This window comes from Mycothermus thermophilus, assembly GCF_041956435.1.
Source record: "Mycothermus thermophilus strain CBS 625.91 unplaced genomic scaffold VTJ04scaffold_4, whole genome shotgun sequence".
Lineage (NCBI taxonomy): Eukaryota > Fungi > Ascomycota > Sordariomycetes > Sordariales > Chaetomiaceae > Mycothermus > Mycothermus thermophilus.
The window spans coordinates 990,405-1,008,009 of NW_027191430.1; the positions used below are offsets into that span (position 1 = coordinate 990,405).

Genomic DNA, 17,605 nt, shown 5'->3' on the forward strand with positions numbered 1-17,605 from the left:
GAAACTCTCTACTACACACCCAAGCTCATGGCCATCGTACATCCGTTGCCGAGCCCAGGCGTGTTACCCTGTGAACTGCCAACAATAGTGCCGCAAAGCGCGGGAGACATGCTGAATCGGGCCGCGTCAATCGACGCCGAGAGATCGGCGGTTAACACCGCCGACTTGGCACAGCCGCCAAGCGGGGCTCCGGAGGCCTGGACCGAACGGATCGGGCACGGGAAGAGGAGGCAGAGGCAGAAATGGCCGTGAGATTGTGGTGTTTCGAAGAAGTTACTGCTTAAAATCTATTTCCGAATCGGGCAAGTAGGTATAAGGTATGGATCATGCTGCATATCGGCAGACGTGCAGGACGGGAGGGATGGTGCGTCTGCCCCTAAGAGGTGTTGTCCTGCTTGTTCCCCGAGGATGCCAAGGATTGTGAGAATCGTGAAATTGTGAGTGATCTACAAATTGACAGTAGTGTCAAACCCCTGGAGGATAACCTCTTGAACCACCGAAAGGCCCAAGCCATGCACATGGGAATGATGGTTGCCTGACAAAACCCAGACTCTATGGCCCCGTCACGGTCTCGATCCCACCTAGCACGCGGCGCCAAGTCTGCAACTGGTACCAGCAAATTTGTGGCTCAAGTGATCTACATTTCTCCCACTTTTCCGGTCCGTCGGTAAATGGCCGCCAAGTGATAGTCTCCGGCTGGGCGAGGGGATGCGGCCGGACAGTTGGACATCACTTGTGTGAGCGTGTGTCGGTTATTGACGATTGGTGGTCTTGCAACTGTAGGACTGCCGTCACTCCGCTCGAGTGGCTGTATGACCAGTCCTCGACAGAGCCAGCATTCCATAGAAATAAATACCCCACGCAGCTATTCATCGTGAACCCCATTCCCATTCCACGCCTGGCACGTTGCCCACGAACATAGATTCATTCCATAGGTCCGGCTGTGGTTTCATTACTCCGCGTCCAAGTGCGTTGGCGAAAGCTTCAGCCATTCATTGCGTCGACTACTGCAGGTGGCCCGCTCCGCACCTCCGCAGTACTCCAATCTCCAAACCAGTCCATACCCGTTGCGGCATTTTCCCACTATTCTGGCTTATACATACCCACGGCTTCCATCACATCGTGAAGTTGTTATCACCCACATTCTCTCCTTTCCCTCACAGAGCACCTCCCAAGGGTTCTCCCGAGAGTACCAGCTCCGTCGTCCCAACCCGGCTTTCCCACCACCCACCTCTCAGACCAGCCATCTCCATCAATCATGGGATCTGCTCTATCCAGGTGTAGTTCGAGGGATTCCGGCAGGACGACGGGAGGTCTCTCGGACATTGGGCAGAAATTCCTCGACAGGCAACCCAACTGGCTCAACCCTCCTTCAAAATGGCCCTTCTCACATCATGCATCTTCACGTCAACCAACCCGATACCGCGCGCCGACGCCATACCCCACAGATGACAGGAAACCTCTGGAGGAACCACCTAAGGTCGTCAGCCTGCACATCCCCGAGAAAGCCATCGTTAATATCGAGACCACCTCGGCCAGCCACATCGAGCACGCCCAGCAACAGCACCGAAAACCGGCATCCCTGACGAACACGCCGAAAAGCATAGTCGCGGGCCGGAAACCCGTCGGTGCTGTCAGCATAACATGGGACGTCTCACCCCGCCTAAACCGGTTTGAGCGGGTCCGATAAGCGGGGCCCGGGCCGGCCGGGATCGGAGGGCACCGGACCCGGAAACGGGGCCGGATCGGAAGGCCACTTCCACAGGTCATAGTGGTCAGCGTTCCCCACTTGGCAGGCTGGCAAAAGCCATGCATTATGCTTGGGCGACAACGAAAAGGGGATGGACTATCTTCAGCGGATATTCGCTCACGTGGAAACTATTCGTCATCTCGATTTTAAACAACACTGTCGACGCATGTCTATGCAGGAGGACAAGTCGACTTGAGTTTACACCACCCGGCCCTCATTCAAAGCTTTCTTTTGTCTCAACAAAATTTGACTTTTCTTCTTGAGGTTTTGGGTCTGTTTTGTGTGGCTGCGGCCGTTGGAATACATGGCACCAGCCACAGGCGATTGTTTTATCACAATCGCAGAGTGAGAGAGAGGATGTCATGGCCATGCGTGCCTGCGCGAGGGGAATTCATGCATATGAGGAGTGACCAGGAGGATGGTGCAGGAAGCCACAGAGATTGACAGCATTGCATACCCCGGTGGTACAAGGCATGATGTGTATGTCGATGAGTTGGGTCACCACGGTGTTATTGGCATACCTTTTTAATGTACATAACTTTGATTGTCGTCGCACGCATCCAGACATCCAGTCCAACATGATGGAGCGTTTTCTAACATCCACGTAGTACCACAGAGTCTTGATGCTGTAGTGAAGATAGCCGTGGTCAATGTATCTCCGCTCCGGGCAGCAGTCTGAACCCATCGACCGACCGTGGTTGCCTGTCGTCACTGGGGAAGGTGGCTGGTCTGGCGGGGTAGGTCCTGCCTCCTCGGTCTGCGTCTACGGTTCTCGGAACAGGTGCGTCTCCGGCTGGGCGACTGTCGTCTCGTATGATGCCTCTCGCTCCTGCACTCGCGAGATTTTTTGCAGCCTGCGATTCCGCTTGTCGCTGCTGCGGCGAGTTGCCTTTTCGACGAGGCGTCTTCCGCCCGCCATTTTCCGATGTGCCGGAGGAAGTTGATCCCTGTGCCGGTTGCCGCACCGCGGTATTACCAGGTGATGTTGACTCCGCGACCTGTCGTCTCTCCAGTCAGAGGTTAGCTGCTTTACGCCAGCCGCGAAGAGTCCGGCCAAAGGACTTGGGATCGGCCCAGTTGTATTCGTCCTCTGTAGCTCGATGTTAGTCGATGTTCTGAAGCCAGGCGGATGCCATGTAGGCAAGATGCAGTGGAGCTGGATGTCTAGGAGCATGGTTGTTCCGGGTCAGCTAGACATGAGAGGAATACCTAGTTATAGGCAGCCATTGATATCGGGGTTGAAACATACATCAAAGGCCAATACTTCGTTTCTCTTTGATTTCTTCTTTTTTCTTCTTTTTTTCTTTCTTTTCCCTGTTTTTCTTTCTCCATTCATTCTTCTCTCGAATAGGCGCATATAGAACAACACCTTGATGAACACAGGTCCCCAAATATCATGCCAAACGCACCATGCTCGGATGCGAATGCGGAGTGTGCGTGAGGAATCTGCCTCGCCCCAACAATATTGCAACTCTCCCCTCTGCGGGGTATGCGCTAATGGCAATAATCTTCATGATACCCCGCCTCGCCGGTGGCGTTCGTGAAGGTAATCGTTGAGGATGCCGTTTTGAGGACTCTCTTCAAGTTCCCATCATGCAAGGATCCCCATGAGACCGATGTTCTTGCAACCTATTATACATTCCTTGAGGACCAGGGAGCCCTCTTCTGAAGCAGTGCCCGATGGTGGCCTATTATTCATTCCTGGTGAGGTTTTGGCAGAGAACACTGTCCCCAACGGATGGGCTCTCTATGAGTTTTTGGGGGGCCGGTGATGACACAGGTATATTCTCTGCAAAGGGCCATGAATATGCGGTGAGGAACTTGAGGTCTGTTAGGTCGTACAGAGCATCAACAAGGATTGTTGTTCAGGGGCATGTTGTCTGGGCTCAGGGGACAAAAGGATTCGACTCCCGGGCCGAGTGATTGATGCGAGTTCTGATTTTTCTCTCCATGGAATGATGTTCGCATTCGGTTGGGACCGTGCTCCCCCTGCACTACCCCGAGAACCATGAAAAGATGACTTACCATGTCTGTTCTTCACTTCCAGGTCTCGTGCAGACCGAAGAGCAATCTACCTACACAGTACACGATACCCTGCGCTCACCCCTTTGGGCCTGGCACCGCAGTGACGAGGTGCAAGGTTCAAATCCGCAGAACGGCACGGTGGGACGGGGGTTCGGTTCGGGTGCATGTGCCGGCCAGGGGGGTTGCGTCTGGGCAAACTTCCAGCCATGACGATGAGGAAAAACGCGAAGATTAGTGCGATGTGTGCACATATATTCTTCTTGGTACTGCGGCTTCTCAAACTGGAATGCTAGTCGTGCTGCTCGTCGCAGTCAATGAGACCCAAAGGCTGCGAAGCGCCATACAATTCCTTGGTGCTGGAACTAGGGTATGCTCGGAACAGTTGAACAAGTCAGCGGGCCTGATGAGTAAGACGACGGTTGTATTGCAGGCTCGGTTCCTTCGGTAGTATTTCTCGCCGCTCGGCGGCAAACCTGGACCTGGAATTGACAGGTTTGGTTCAGATCACGTTGTGGCTGAACAGCGGGATGTCAGCTCTCGGGTTAGGGCCAACTCGAACACGAGGAGTTGTAGATCCGCGGAATCGGCTCGAACCCGGTTGGCGGATCACAGGCCAGTTGAATGCATGGTTGGTGGGATATTGTCGTCAAACTGACCAGGTAGAATGTCTCCCACTTCACCTCCATGTCCAACAGTCTCCTCACCATTCTATCCCCTGCGATGTCGGCCAGCTCGCTTACAAGGGCTGCCTCGTCGCTGTCATAGGACGACAATCAGCATCCACAAGCCAAAGGGTTACATTAAAGTGTCAGCTAGCTGACTTCAGTGGAGTCACCAGTCGTCAGGGCTCAGTCTGACTGCGTGACTGCCCACTAACAGTTTGGGGGTTACATTCAGTGATGTAGGACTTCAGATAACGTTTATTGATTCTAAATTGACCGTCTCCGGGGGCATGGAGCTGGGACTCAAAACCCGGGTCCAGAGGTTGTATCAGTGGGAATTTTGTGTTTCCAGAATACGTCCAATTACCATCACTGAAACCTTCGGCGTCCAACCAAACAATCGTCGAGTGACAAAATAAACATATATCGTCCTGATGCCCATTTGTTGGCTCCGACAGCTCCGCTACCTTACCGTCTCCTGACTCGTTTGGAATGACGTCCACATCAATCCTGAAGAAGATGCAACGCTCTTTGGAAGCCTGCGGCACTATTCTACTGTACAATGACACTATTTCTATCCTGCGGGAGAAGTCAACATGCATGTACTGTGTAGAGAAGCGGGTTACACACACGGTCCCCATTTGTTGCACGGGAAACTTGGCCTGGTCTCGACTCATCGCAGAGAAGAGCGCTCGCTGCCTTCCTCGGGTCCTGCGCCTCCCGGTGCATACCATCGGGCTCTCCCGCTTGTCAAGCGAAACAAGGAGGGTTACTCGTGTAACCTCACGGCCCAAACTTGACCTCCACTTGGCACCATATGTCCTCTCAAACAATAGTCCCGAACTGGCACTTACCATAGCCTCATAACTGGGTTTGTCACACAAGACCTTTGCATGCCAGCGGTACATCAGCCAATTACATGACGTTGACGTTGCCGAAACACCTCGTCATATCGCTCACTAGCCTAGGAGATGTCATTGGTATTGTTGGTAGAACTCTATGCTTGGTTAGCCCAGATTCGGGTGGTCAGCAACTGCAACGGCATGTCCCCAAGGACATGAGCCGCTCACTGGGATGCCAGCCCGCGTCAATCATTTACGCTCTTGGGTAGATGTTCTCGCAAACTATCCCAGAACCATGAGGTATCACTGGACGGCCCGTGCATGGCAAGGCAAGGGCGACCTGGGCCCGGGTGTGTCCCGGTCGGTCCCCGGCCGAGCCGAACCTGCAGGGAATGGTTACAGTGACTAACATCATATGGGACTCACTCTACCAACTGGGCCCCATGTGTGCAGTCTAGCCTTCGACATCACGTCCATGAATGAACGATGCGAATGCGGAGAGATGACGCGGGAAGATTGACCTCTTGGGCGAGAACATAAGTATAAAGGACGCATCATGGTCACCATGATCAACTCCTGGGATGACCACCAAGAGATTCGGATCAACCCCCGACCTCACCTGGTGCCATTTCATTTCCTCAACCATCATGAAGCTTTGGTCGTTTGCTGCCGCCGCAGCCGCTGTGGGAAGCGTGAGTGCTTTCAACCTCCCACAGTTTGCACAAGATGCCATTGACTCTGGCCTGGCTCTCGCTGCCCTTAATGGTATCGCCTTGGTGAACTCAGCCACAAGGTTCGGGGGCTCTTGCAACATTGCCAACGTCAAGGTCCGGCAGGAATGGTGAGTCACCTTGTGCCAACTCCCAATCACTGATCAGAGGACTAACTCTTCCCCTAGGAGACATCTGTCCGCAACGGCGCGCAAGAAGTACATTGCCGCGGTCCAGTGCCTCATGACCAAGCCAAGTCTCCTCCCTGAGGGCGTAGCTCCCGGCTCGAAGTCTCTCTTTGATGACTTTGTCTTCGTCCACCTCAATCAGACCTTCTTCATCCACCAGACGGGCAACTTCCTCATCTGGCACCGCTACTTCTTGCACATCTACGAGAAGAAGCTCAAGGAGGAGTGCGGCTTTACAGGCACCCTCCCCTACTGGGAATGGGGCTACGACGTCAATGATCTCCGCGCCTCACCCGTGTTTGATGGCTCGGACACGTCCATGGGCAGCGATGGCGAGTTCGTCCCTGGCGGCCCGATGTCGATAGAAATCCCATTCAACCCAGGACCCATTGTTTTGGCGAAGGGTACCGGCGGCGGGTGTTTGTTCAAGGGCCCCTTTAAGGGAATGCAGATCCGTCTGGGCCCAGCAACGCAGCCTGACCCGACCCAGGACAACCCGCGCTGTCTGAGCCGGGATTTGAATGTCGATGCTGGACGGCGGTTTGCCACCTTCCGTAACACGACGGAAACTATCATCCATTCGCCGACCATTGAGATCTTCCGCACCACGCTCGAGGGTGATCCGAACTACGTCCCCATGTCTCTTGGAATTCACGGAGGTGGTCACTTCATGATCTCGGGCGATCCGGGAGCAGATGCTTTCATCTCGCCTGGTGATCCGGCCTTCTATCTCCATCATGGCCAGGTCGATCGGGTATACTGGATCTGGCAGATGCTGGACTACGAGAACCGCAGAGTAAGCATTATCTCCAGTATTCACTGACTGGATAACTTGAGGCTAATGTAATATATAGGGCGTGTTCGGCACGAACACCTTCCTGAATTTGCTGCCGAGTCCCAACACCACGGTCGAGGACTACGTCGACTTGGGACACCTGGCTCCTCCCATCAAGATCAAGAACCTGATGAGCACCATTGGGGGCGAGGGGTCGCCGCTGTGTTATCTTTACCTCTGAAACGGAGGACAAGTAAATTGGGAGGAGTTTTGTATGGGAAGAACATTGCTCTAATATTTGTAACTAAATGCACACGCACCCAATGTAAAGAAGGGGCAACGGCCCCCAAAGTCAACAAAACACCGCGCACCGTGACCCTAGCCACCCCCACAACTTCAAGACCTCCCCGCACCACAATCAATACTCCCCACAAACCCACTGAATTCCGCAAACTTCTTGGCCATGTCGGGATCAATGCCTGTTGGCGGGACACAGCGTCGTGCGAAGTCGAAGTGCTGCTTCCTCAACACCCTCTCTCCATTTCGTGACCACTCCTGAAGGCACCTCGTGGCGGCGGCAGCGCAGAGCGACTTGAGATCTGACCGTGAATATGACTCAGTTGCTAACGCAATATCCGAGTATGAAATATCGTTCCCCAGTCTGTCATCGCGAAGGAAAACCTCCAGGAGGTGTTCTCGTTCCTCCAACGTCGGCAGGTCCATGGGCATTCGCACAGGGGCGCGGCGTAGTGCTGAGGGGTCGATATCCCACGGAACCTGGCTGATCAAGAGGATGAATGGGTCGCGGTTCCGGTCCTCATCATTTCCCAGGAGATCCCATTGGTGAAGGAATTGGGCGGAAACGGCTCCTTTATTATTATCCAGACCCAGTTGCTTCGGGAAAACTGTCTCTGCCTCGTCGACCACGATCAAGCACGGATGGAGTTCGCGGGCAGCGCCAAAGGTAACCTCTATGGCGTCTTCTTTCCCGTCGCATATTTTCAACAAGAAATGGCTTGGGAACAACAGGATGTTGTATCCGTGCTTCCTGGCTAGTGCGTGTGCGAGGGTCGATTTCCCCACCCCGGGGGGACCGTAGATAACAGCTCCCGTGATACGGTTATGCCGCAGAACGCCGAGTCCAATCTCATTTGAGTCCATTCCTGCCATGGATAAGGCGTCCTCGAGCATTTCGACTGCTGTTGAGTTGACAGCGCGGAGGGAGTAATCATCTGGAACAGAACCTGTTGTTACGAACTTCTGAGTTAGAGGGTAATTATGTAAGAACCAAAAGGAAAAGGGCGAAGTGGAAAGGTGAAGATGATCCCTTGTGACAGATGACTGTCTTTCAGGAAAAACGCAAACGGGTGCCCGGTTCTGGAAGAGAGCACAACGTGTCCCCTTTGATGACTTGTTACAGACGCACCTCGATTTTGCAGACGTGGAGCGAAGCTCTTGGCGATGCTCTTTAACAAGGTCTTTTCTTCAGCTGCAAGACCCTGTAAAAGCTGACTATTAATCGTCCCTTTTTCGTTGTTGTGGCTTTGGATGCTACTGTCAGCGACAACATTCCGGGATTGGGGATTCGTGGACGGTTGATTTATCCTAGCCGTGCTGTCGCATCTGTAAGTAACTAGGCAATGATAAACGTTAAAGGTCATAATATTTACCTCTCCGTATTCATATCCCTACGACTCGGTCCCGCCTGCTGTCTAAGCATGGCCCAGTCTGGTGGCTCCGACTGGAGTTGTGGCAACCGGTACATGAGTCGAGGATGCGTTGCATCATGATATGGCTCGCACCCGACACAAAAGTCGGTGTCGAAGCAGACGACGCACTTGAAGCGCACGCCGGCGAGGACTGGCACTCTGAGTGTTCGACACCGGTGTCCATCACAAGTGATGCCAGGGTGGGCAACTAAGAAGCTAGGGCTTAGTAAACCTTTAAACAGCCATGGTTGTTGAAATGGACAGCATTCGGCTCACCTCCAGAAGCGCTCATATTGACATAAGTTTGTTATCCGCTAGCTTGAAGCAATCTCGAGGTAGCTAAGTTAGGCACTGAGCTGACAAGCGAAGTTTGGGCTGCAGTTGGGATAGATACGTGACTGCCTTTGTGATTATCGGTGTGGAGATATCCCTCAACCTCTTCTCAGACCGTTTTCACGTTGATATACCTCGTCCCGGGTTTAGTAGATGCCGGTCTTTCGTCTGCTTTTCCGTTCTGCTGAGAAAGAGGGGAAGACACAGAAACCTCGGGATGTGGGGAGGGGATGTTGAAACAGAGCCACACTCTTGGCAAGTGTGCTCCTCTTTTTCCCCTCCACTTCATCGCTGTTTCACTATGTTTTGCTTAAAAAGAGGGGGAGAGATAAAATAAAACAAAAGAAAGAAGGTAAATGAGAAAGATAAAAAGAAACTTGAAAAGAAAAGAAAGACCAAACTAGAGAAGGAAAAGAAAGAGCAGAGGAAAAGAGAGCAAAGTTTCCGGCACTCAGAGCCTGCGTCCAGGCTGAATAGGTACCAAGGTAATAACCCTAACCCAATCTGTTTGTTTTAACTACCCGCAGTAACGTGACAACAAAAGCAACAAATACGAATCTGCTGATGCCGACATATTAGTGAGTACATACATTGTAAACGAGGCTTGCGGCCACGTCCTCTAACCCCCCGGCTCCAACAAGTGTATAGTTCCGATGAACAAACCTCTGACACCTCCCACATCTTCAAAACTGACCGCAACGGAGGTATCATTCCCCAAATCCCCGCCGAATTCTGCAAACTTCTTTGATGTAGCAGGATCCAGTAATTACACCATTCGGACGAACAAAGCGTCTCGCAAAATCGAATGACATTTCCTGAGCGTCCTAGTCCTGCAACAGTTTGCGTCATGCCTTGGAGGCACTTCGTGGCGGCGACAATGCAGAGCGCCTTGAGATCCAAACTCGTACAGGACTCGGTAGCCAACGCGAGGTCTGAAGTACTGACATCCTTCGCGAGCTTCTCGAACCTAAACAAAAGTAAACGAGCCAGGATGAGTTCTCGTTCCTTCGTAGATGGTAGCTGGGTCGGAAGTCGCACAGGGGCGCGGAGCAGGACAGAGGGGTCGGTATCCCAGGGTGCGGTGCTGGATAACACAATGAAGGGGCTGCGGCCCACGTTCTCAATACTACCCGCGCCGTCCCACTGGTAGAGGAATTCGTTGAACATGGCGCGGCCTTGTTCCTGGTCGAATTTTGTGCACTTACCGAGGATGCCATCTGCCTCTTGGACAAGGGTTAGACATGGATGTAGTTGCCTAGCAAGGTCGAATATGGCGCTAATCACCTCTGTGTTTGCCTTCCATCGCTTGCTGCTGAAGACATCGTTTGGTGAGATGGACATCACTTGCTAATGGTGCCTCTTAGCCAACAAATGCACAAGGGTCGTCTTCCCGGTGCCCGGAGGGCCGTAGATAAAGGCGCCCGTTATACGATGCTGGAGCACACCGTAGTCGAACCGACTTTTCTGGCCAATTGGCACATATGCGAAGAGGGAGTTGTGTTCTCCCCTGATCATCGACGTGTCTAAAATGCCTTCAAGCATTCGGGATTCTTGTGAGTTGACTCCGAAATCTAAATCGTCGAAAAGATCAGGAAGGGTGGCTTCTGTCAAAGCGCCAAGTTAGCCCGCGTTCAGAACAATGCCTTATTAATAACGAAGCGAGGTGCCAGCAGACAGCTTGACTCAATAAGATGGTTCCAGAGTGTACAGGGGATTCCTTGTGACGGGGTATCACATGTACCTGGGTCCACATAACTCTGCGCGAGGCTCTGTACCAAGGCGGCCTGTTCACCAGGCTGACCCTTTGTACCGACTGATTGATGATTGTTGTAGTATCCTTGCGGCTTCCGCCATCGTCGACCGCAGCTTGCTGGGGCTGGAACCCCATCGAGCTAGCCAAATCGCTATACAATATGTCAATCTTATGTCCTAGGTAAATACTAATAGGGATAAGCATTGAGGGTATGCATCTACCCCTTGCCATTGTAAGGCTTAGACACTGCTCGCTGATTGAGTTGTTTGAGCATGTCTAAATCTGGCTCTTCCGATTGTTTTCTATGTACCCTGTTCATGAGCCGAGGATGTGATCCGTCATGCCCCGGGCTCGCATGAGGCGCAAAGTGAGTGTGATAACAAGCGGTGCATTGGTAGCGGACTCCCATGATTGGGACGCCAGATGCATGACACCGGTCTCCGTTACAGGTGATTCCATGGTACACAACTGAGGTAGGATACATGGATTAGCCAAAATATCTCATTGCCTGAGTTGTAACACTGACGCTTAATATGCATTAATCACTTCCTGAGTTGTTCATTTCTTCTCTTCGCTAGAGCGTAACAATAAGTATCCTTCACTATGGATTGGGAGATGAGATAATACCACCAGGGTTGCTGTTAAGAAGTCCCTGTCTGGGTTTCTTGAAGCCAAGCTGTGATTTAAGTTGGCGTAGCCTTCGATGGGTTTTGGAGTACTTGTTGGTCTGTGTTGAATGGAGGGGAAACGAGATCAAGTCGGGGATCAGTGCCGGGAAGGGTCCCATGACGAGGGTGGATTTAGGCTTTTCAAGTGGAAATACCTAGAACCTCGATTACTGCCTAAGGTAACTAACTATAATAGGGGACCGGGGCATGGCAAGAGGCCCAATCTCCTACATACATACGTTCCTATATACCATACAGCTGGATATTACCACCATCCTCACAGATATCACCCGTTTTTGACCTTTCACCAACGACTGGCATGTAATAAAGGAGCAGCTCCGAGGCCCCTTCAAGTGAACTCGGCATCGAGGACTTTATAAACACCCTCAACACTTCGCCACTCTAGTGACCCTTCTTTCAAAGGGAACCTCAGTTGGGGCCCAGCCCCATCGTTGTGCGTTCTCGATGAAGAAGCCTGTGCCAACCTCTCAATTTGATTGCAAAACAACTTGGTCCCCTTTGTGCCTAATATACCCCGATGCTCGACGATTCTCTGTCCTGTGCCCCTCCTCACGTCGAGACAAATCAGAGCGTGCCCCAAGGGTGCGTCAACTTTAATCATGATCAACCCGCTGAGAAGCATGGTTTTGTTGGTCAGCGGAACATCGATGGAGAAGCCATTCTCAGACTTGTTCCTGAACACCGCATTGAACGGCCCTCTCGTCCGTAAGATGGAATCCTTCTCATCGTGAAGCAACTTGGCCAGGATGAGTTGCTCATCAATGTTAGTAACGGCGTGTAGCTCCGAAACCGACCGGCATTTGACGCGCTGATGAAGAAAATCGTTCCATGACCATTCTTCTACGCGCCTGGCCTTGCATATGAGCAATACAAGCGCGGCGACCGTCCAAAGAAACATGGTGATGTTAAATGGGTCAACACCGACGATGCGGTCTTGGACAGTGAGGCCAATGGCGAGTCCCCCAAGGACGAGGAGTGAGACTCCAATGATAGTGAGCCAAACGTAACGCCCGCATTGAACCATCACAGCGTTCTCCGTGTAAACCCACGTGTTCATAAGTTCATGCGCATCAGCAAGTTTCCTTGCGCGTTTCTCTCGTCTCTTCTCGGACTTTTCAGCAGTGGTCGACACCCTCCAAATCCTCTTGGGTTTCTTGGAACTGCCTACCCGGGAATCGAGCAGACTGGTTCGTGAGAACAGCCCTGTGCTGACGGCGTCAGCAAGCCGGAGCACATCACTCGGAAGTCGGCGTTGGCGAGCCTCTTCGAAATCGTTTGTAGCAAGCCTCACGAAAGCGGTGTATTGTCGTTCAGGAGCAGGCCGCACAGGTTCCTGGAATTCTGTGTTCACCGTGTCGAAGTGCACTAGAAATCAACCTGCCACCCCTGGATTCACGATGCCTAACTGAACCATGGCGGTGATGATTTCCCTCATATCGCGAAGTTCCAGTCGAACCCTGTTTGTCTTCGTCGCCTCCAAGTAATACCTCTTGACCGTTGGGGTCGATGCTGGTGTGGTGAGAGTCCTGCCGCTTTCCAGTCGTGGCTCCATGGGCATGTCCAACGCGGTATATTCCCACTCAAGGATCGTTTTCGTTGCTGAAGATCCAATGGCCTGTGGACTTCCGCTAGGTGGTCGCATTTTGTGTGCTTGGGCAAGATGTGCGACCAGAACGTCAAGCATCCGAAAAGCCGGGTGGGCAAAGTTGATTTGATCTGGATTTGAAGTACTGGTGTACTCGAAGTCTCGGTCCTGGAAGATAAACATATTGAACCCGTGTATGCCAGCACTGTCCGTCACAACACCACAAACTTCATACTCGGTGAGGCCGAATCCAGGACCGCGGATTGCAGGGAGAAGTGAACCAAGCACGGACTTGATGGAATCCATGAGATGTTTCCGAACAAGCTGCTGCAGTAGTCGATAGTAGATCGTCTCCAACGTGCCAGACTCTGATGCGCTGAACTTGTGGTTGTTAAGGCTGTTTTTAAAGCGGCGTTCTATCTCAATCCTCTCTCGCTCATCGTTGTTGTCGCAATTCTCGAACTCGTTTTTGTCGTCCACTGGTGGGCCGTAAGTTGCTTCAAAGGTGGCGAGGGAAATCTCTGCGTTGCGAACTGCGATGCTCGCATTGTCGCTGACGTTCTGCAATAGGTATTTCGCCTTAGCTGTGAACTTGGCTAAGACCGCGAGTTGGTCGTCCCGCCACCTAAAACCACCCTCTGTCACCTGTGAAAGATATTGGGCAAAACATGCCGTCACAAGATCTAGTAAGCTTGCTGCATCTTCTGCAAGCTCTTGGGAATTCTTCCAAACCCGGTCATGACCGTTTGGGTCCCTTGAGAGACCCAATCTGGAAGCCATTTCATCTTGAGTGCACCGGCCTCTGAGAGTGCGAATATTCTCGCAAAATTTACTTGCCGTCAAGCCCATCGGCGCGTGGACCAGACTTATGCCATCGTTGTCACACTCGCAAATCAGTGTGACATCGGCAACACATCTGGTGAGGGTGCTCAAGGCTTCGTAGCCGACCGAGTCTCCTTTCCCGAGCCTCTCTCCTCCTTGAATGAGGAGTGGTTTGTCCGGATTGTTAGCCGCATCCGCCAACCTCCGGACCTCCTTCTCGACCAATCTCCTTTGCTCAGCAGCCTCCACGAAGTATGGGGAAAGACTGTCGTAATCGATTTCGTCTTCAGGTTGTTCCTCAAGCAACTCGGCAGGAACAAATGCAGCGTCCACAATGCGTGTTATCGTTTCAGGGCCGATCTTTTTTGTTGCATTGGGACAGTTCCCGCAAATGGTTGTGTTGATAGCGGGACTGATTGTCTTGGCCATCAGCTGTGGTGCGTGACGCTGTCGTCGCCGGTTTAACCGACTTCGAAGTGCCCGAATGCCCCTCGTGCTGGTTGAAGGAACAGCACCGGCTTGCCGGAGCATGTCGGGCTCAGACACAGGTTTATTGTTCGACTGAGGACTCGTTTCCGACATTGTTACTGGCTATGGTTTGAGAGAGTTGTTTTGTAAAATCAGGTCCGCGCAAGCCACCCCAGCTCGGGTAACCGCTATTAATACCTCATACCTTGGTAGGTATATCCCTATATGGCTCCCTCAAAGTCACGAAGTCACTTAGCCCAGTCTGGTGAAGGAGGCTTGGGAGGTGAACGTTGATGGTAGTGAGACATCTGGCCAGCTGTCTGAGCACCAAGAACAACCACCTGAGTGCATGATGCGACAACATCGACCTGTCGAGAATAAGAATGGCGATGCCGACAAAAGAAATGTCATGCTCTCCTGATTTTCACGAGGCTAAGCTGAACACAACCCTACGCCCCGTCGTCAAATTGTCGCAAGCCACTGCGCGGCTGTTGGTAGGTCCAGCGCCAAAGCCTCAAGTGGTGCCACCCAGTGCGTGAATCAGTTCAGAACGTTCAGAACTTGCAGCAGCTGTCCGCCACCACCCACACTATCCACGCGAATGGGGCTCGGGCAGGCCCTGGCTCCATTTGCAAATACAGGACGGACAGATTCAATGCGTGGCGAACATAGAATGAGAACTCAAAACCACGCAACCATTCCATTTTCTGTCCCTCGGTACATTACGATCGTCAATCCCATCAGCACCATGATATAAAATCTTCTCCTTATCAGCCCATGACCTTAGTCAGTCGCTATAGCTCTATCCAATCAAGGATGTCGATTCTTTGTGTCTGCTTCTTTTTCATGTTGAATGAAAGCCTCGAGGACTCGATGCCAAGTCCCCAGCGAATCCAGCCGCCATTGGTCTTCTAGAAGTCCAATCCTCCAAGGCAGTCATAGTCAATAATACAACAACAGCTGGGCAGCAACCGGGCATGGGGTTCTCTTCATCCAAACAGACATTAACGGAGGAAGGTATGGATGGCTCATCAACCCCGAACCTATGACATAAGCTATATGCATAACAAGGACCTACCAGCTTCCAAGTTTCCCTCAGAGAGCTGACCGCCGACCTGAACGGGTCACTTTACTAGAGAATCCGCAACTCTCCCTCCTAAGGACCAAGCGCTATACGAGGCACAATGATGACTCATATCAATGCAAGAGCATCTATGAGCGCATTGGATTCCCATGCGACGGGGAGTTATGTTCTTCGGTAACCCCTATCAGCGGACGACCCAATATTCATGGAATCCGTTACCAGTGTGTCGCGTGCGTTGCAACCAACTTTTGCGCTATCTGTGAACCTCTACACAATCCAACACACCCTCGCCTCATGTACCGGATACCGGGGAGCATATCAACAGAGTATGGCTTAAACTCTATGGACAAATGGAGTCTCAGGAAGCTAGCGCTTGATTCGGATGACTGGTTTGATGCCAGAAGCGAGAACACCACGTCCAAGCGCAACAGCACCGAAGACCTCACCTCTAGGCACAGCCTTCCTGGCCTTATCACGGAAGTCTCTGGCCCTCCCTCTAACGATACCGCTTCTGGACTCGATGCCTTCCTAAAGGAAACCCCTACAAAGTCTCAACCTGAATCGAAGCCCGAGAGCTGTCAAAATTCATACGACAAGTTCATCGATCAGCTGGAAGAGCAGTGCGAACCAGAGGAGTTGCCCTTGCTGCAATGTGTCGTGAACTTAGGTGCGTTTCTTAATAAGACCACATGACATGGCAGTCATAATATGTGTTGCCATTCAGCCAATTTTACATTGAAAGTCTCAAATCAGGAGCTAACTAACCACTATTATGATCGAAACGCACTGCCAATTGCAGAAAATACTCCAGCTGATTATTCACATATATGTGTCAACCAGGCTGCCCTCGAAGTACTTGAAAGCACCCTCCTCTTATCAGTGACACGACCAGACCAATATGAGTATGGAGTGCTCAAGAAAAATCGCGTGACCGGGGCCATTCTCTTCGGGCCTCCAGGGACGGGGAAAACACTGCTTGTACAAGCGGTCGCACGGAAGTGTGGACTTCGGCTCCTATCGATATCAGCGAGCAATATCCTCGACTCGCTGTGGGGTTCGGCTGAGAAAAACGTCCGCAGCATCTTCCGCCTCGCACGCAAGATGCACCCGTGCCTCGTCTTTGTCGATGAAGCTGATGGCATCCTCGCCAAGCGCAGGTCCGACGAAAAGACGACTTATCTTCGCACTATGCTCGGCGAGTTTCTGCGTCACTGGGACGGGGCATTCGGCGATGAGGAGAAAAGCCGCAATCCATTCGTCTTATTAGCTAGCAACACTCCTTGGGACATTGATCCCGCCGCCCTGCGCCGCGCCCCTGTCCGCATTTACCTTGACCTTCCAACCTTCGAGGAAAGAAAAGGCATTCTCGAAATCATGCTTCGCGACGAAACCTTGGGACCTGATGTCTCTATTGATATGCTTGCGCGGCTTACCAGGTCCTTTTCAGGCTCGGATATCAAGAATCTGTGCGTGTCTGCGGCGACAAGATGCCTTCAAGAGCAGCAACAAGACGAACATGGCAAATACGAGGAGAAGAGGGTTCTGCTGAAACGGCATTTTGACTTTGCCCTGCGCTTTGTGAAGCCAACGGCTACGGATCTCACTCTGATGAGGAAAATGGCTGAGTTCCAGCGAGCGGCGCATTAACAGTGACCCCTCCCGCAACACCATCATGGTTGTTGGTTCAAGGGTATAATAACTAACACATTCGTGCTATTGGCTCATTATATTACAATATTGTGTCCCCACTGCAGCTGCTTACATAGGTAAACCTTAGAACTGTTGCAAAATTATCTTTGCTGTTGGTGCATCAGTGCAGCTCACGCCGTCTGTATTGACTCAATTGCCTATTATGTCACGATATTATTATTCCCATTGCTGTGGCTGCTGCCATGGCGGGTTGAGTGCCGGGATGCTCACTTGTTGTTTGAGCTACCCTCTACTTCGAGATGCATGCACCGAAATCATTGCAGATGCCTCAGGTATGTCAAGAGTCCTGAGTATTCATACAGAGTTATAAGCCTCCGTCTCGGGAAAAGGCCTTGGATCATCAGAGAGACATCTGTTCATCGTTTTCCCCTCCGCCTTTCGACGCGTCCAATAGGTATCAACCCTGTGCCCGTTAGGTCAGCCAGCTTTTATGCACCTCAAAACTCGTGCTGCATCTCTTTTGGCCCTTGGCCCCATTGGAGCCTTCACACTCGCCCCCC

At 52.0% G+C, this 17,605-nt stretch overlaps 5 protein-coding genes across 5 annotated transcripts; 3 read left to right on the top strand and 2 right to left on the bottom strand.

Annotated features, from left to right (window-relative positions):
- Positions 1-1,258: 1,258 nt before the first annotated feature.
- On the top strand, positions 1,259-1,690 carry VTJ04DRAFT_6070 (uncharacterized protein; the record flags this gene model as incomplete). The annotated part of the gene is made up of 1 exon (XM_069364253.1): positions 1,259-1,690. The coding sequence occupies one exon, from the start codon at positions 1,259-1,261 to the stop codon at positions 1,688-1,690; it is 432 nt and encodes a 143-aa protein (XP_069218097.1).
- Positions 1,691-5,926: 4,236 nt separating this feature from the next.
- VTJ04DRAFT_6071 (uncharacterized protein) lies at positions 5,927-7,193 on the top strand (the record flags this gene model as incomplete). The annotated part of the gene is made up of 3 exons (XM_069364254.1): positions 5,927-6,120; positions 6,178-6,973; positions 7,032-7,193. The coding sequence occupies 3 exons, from the start codon at positions 5,927-5,929 to the stop codon at positions 7,191-7,193; spliced, it is 1,152 nt and encodes a 383-aa protein (XP_069218098.1).
- A 50-nt stretch (positions 7,194-7,243) lies between these two features.
- Positions 7,244-8,953, bottom strand: VTJ04DRAFT_6072 (uncharacterized protein; the record flags this gene model as incomplete). The annotated part of the gene is made up of 5 exons (XM_069364255.1): positions 7,244-7,330; positions 7,385-8,196; positions 8,379-8,566; positions 8,623-8,869; positions 8,938-8,953. The coding sequence occupies 5 exons, from the start codon at positions 8,951-8,953 to the stop codon at positions 7,244-7,246; spliced, it is 1,350 nt and encodes a 449-aa protein (XP_069218099.1).
- Positions 8,954-12,808: 3,855 nt separating this feature from the next.
- VTJ04DRAFT_6073 (uncharacterized protein) lies at positions 12,809-13,801 on the bottom strand (the record flags this gene model as incomplete). Its single annotated transcript, XM_069364256.1, has 1 exon — positions 12,809-13,801. The coding sequence occupies one exon, from the start codon at positions 13,799-13,801 to the stop codon at positions 12,809-12,811; it is 993 nt and encodes a 330-aa protein (XP_069218100.1).
- A 1,888-nt stretch (positions 13,802-15,689) lies between these two features.
- Positions 15,690-17,042, top strand: VTJ04DRAFT_6074 (uncharacterized protein; the record flags this gene model as incomplete). The annotated part of the gene is made up of 2 exons (XM_069364257.1): positions 15,690-16,062; positions 16,195-17,042. 2 exons carry the CDS (start codon positions 15,690-15,692, stop codon positions 17,040-17,042), a joined length of 1,221 nt encoding a protein of 406 aa, XP_069218101.1.
- Positions 17,043-17,605: the final 563 nt, after the last annotated feature.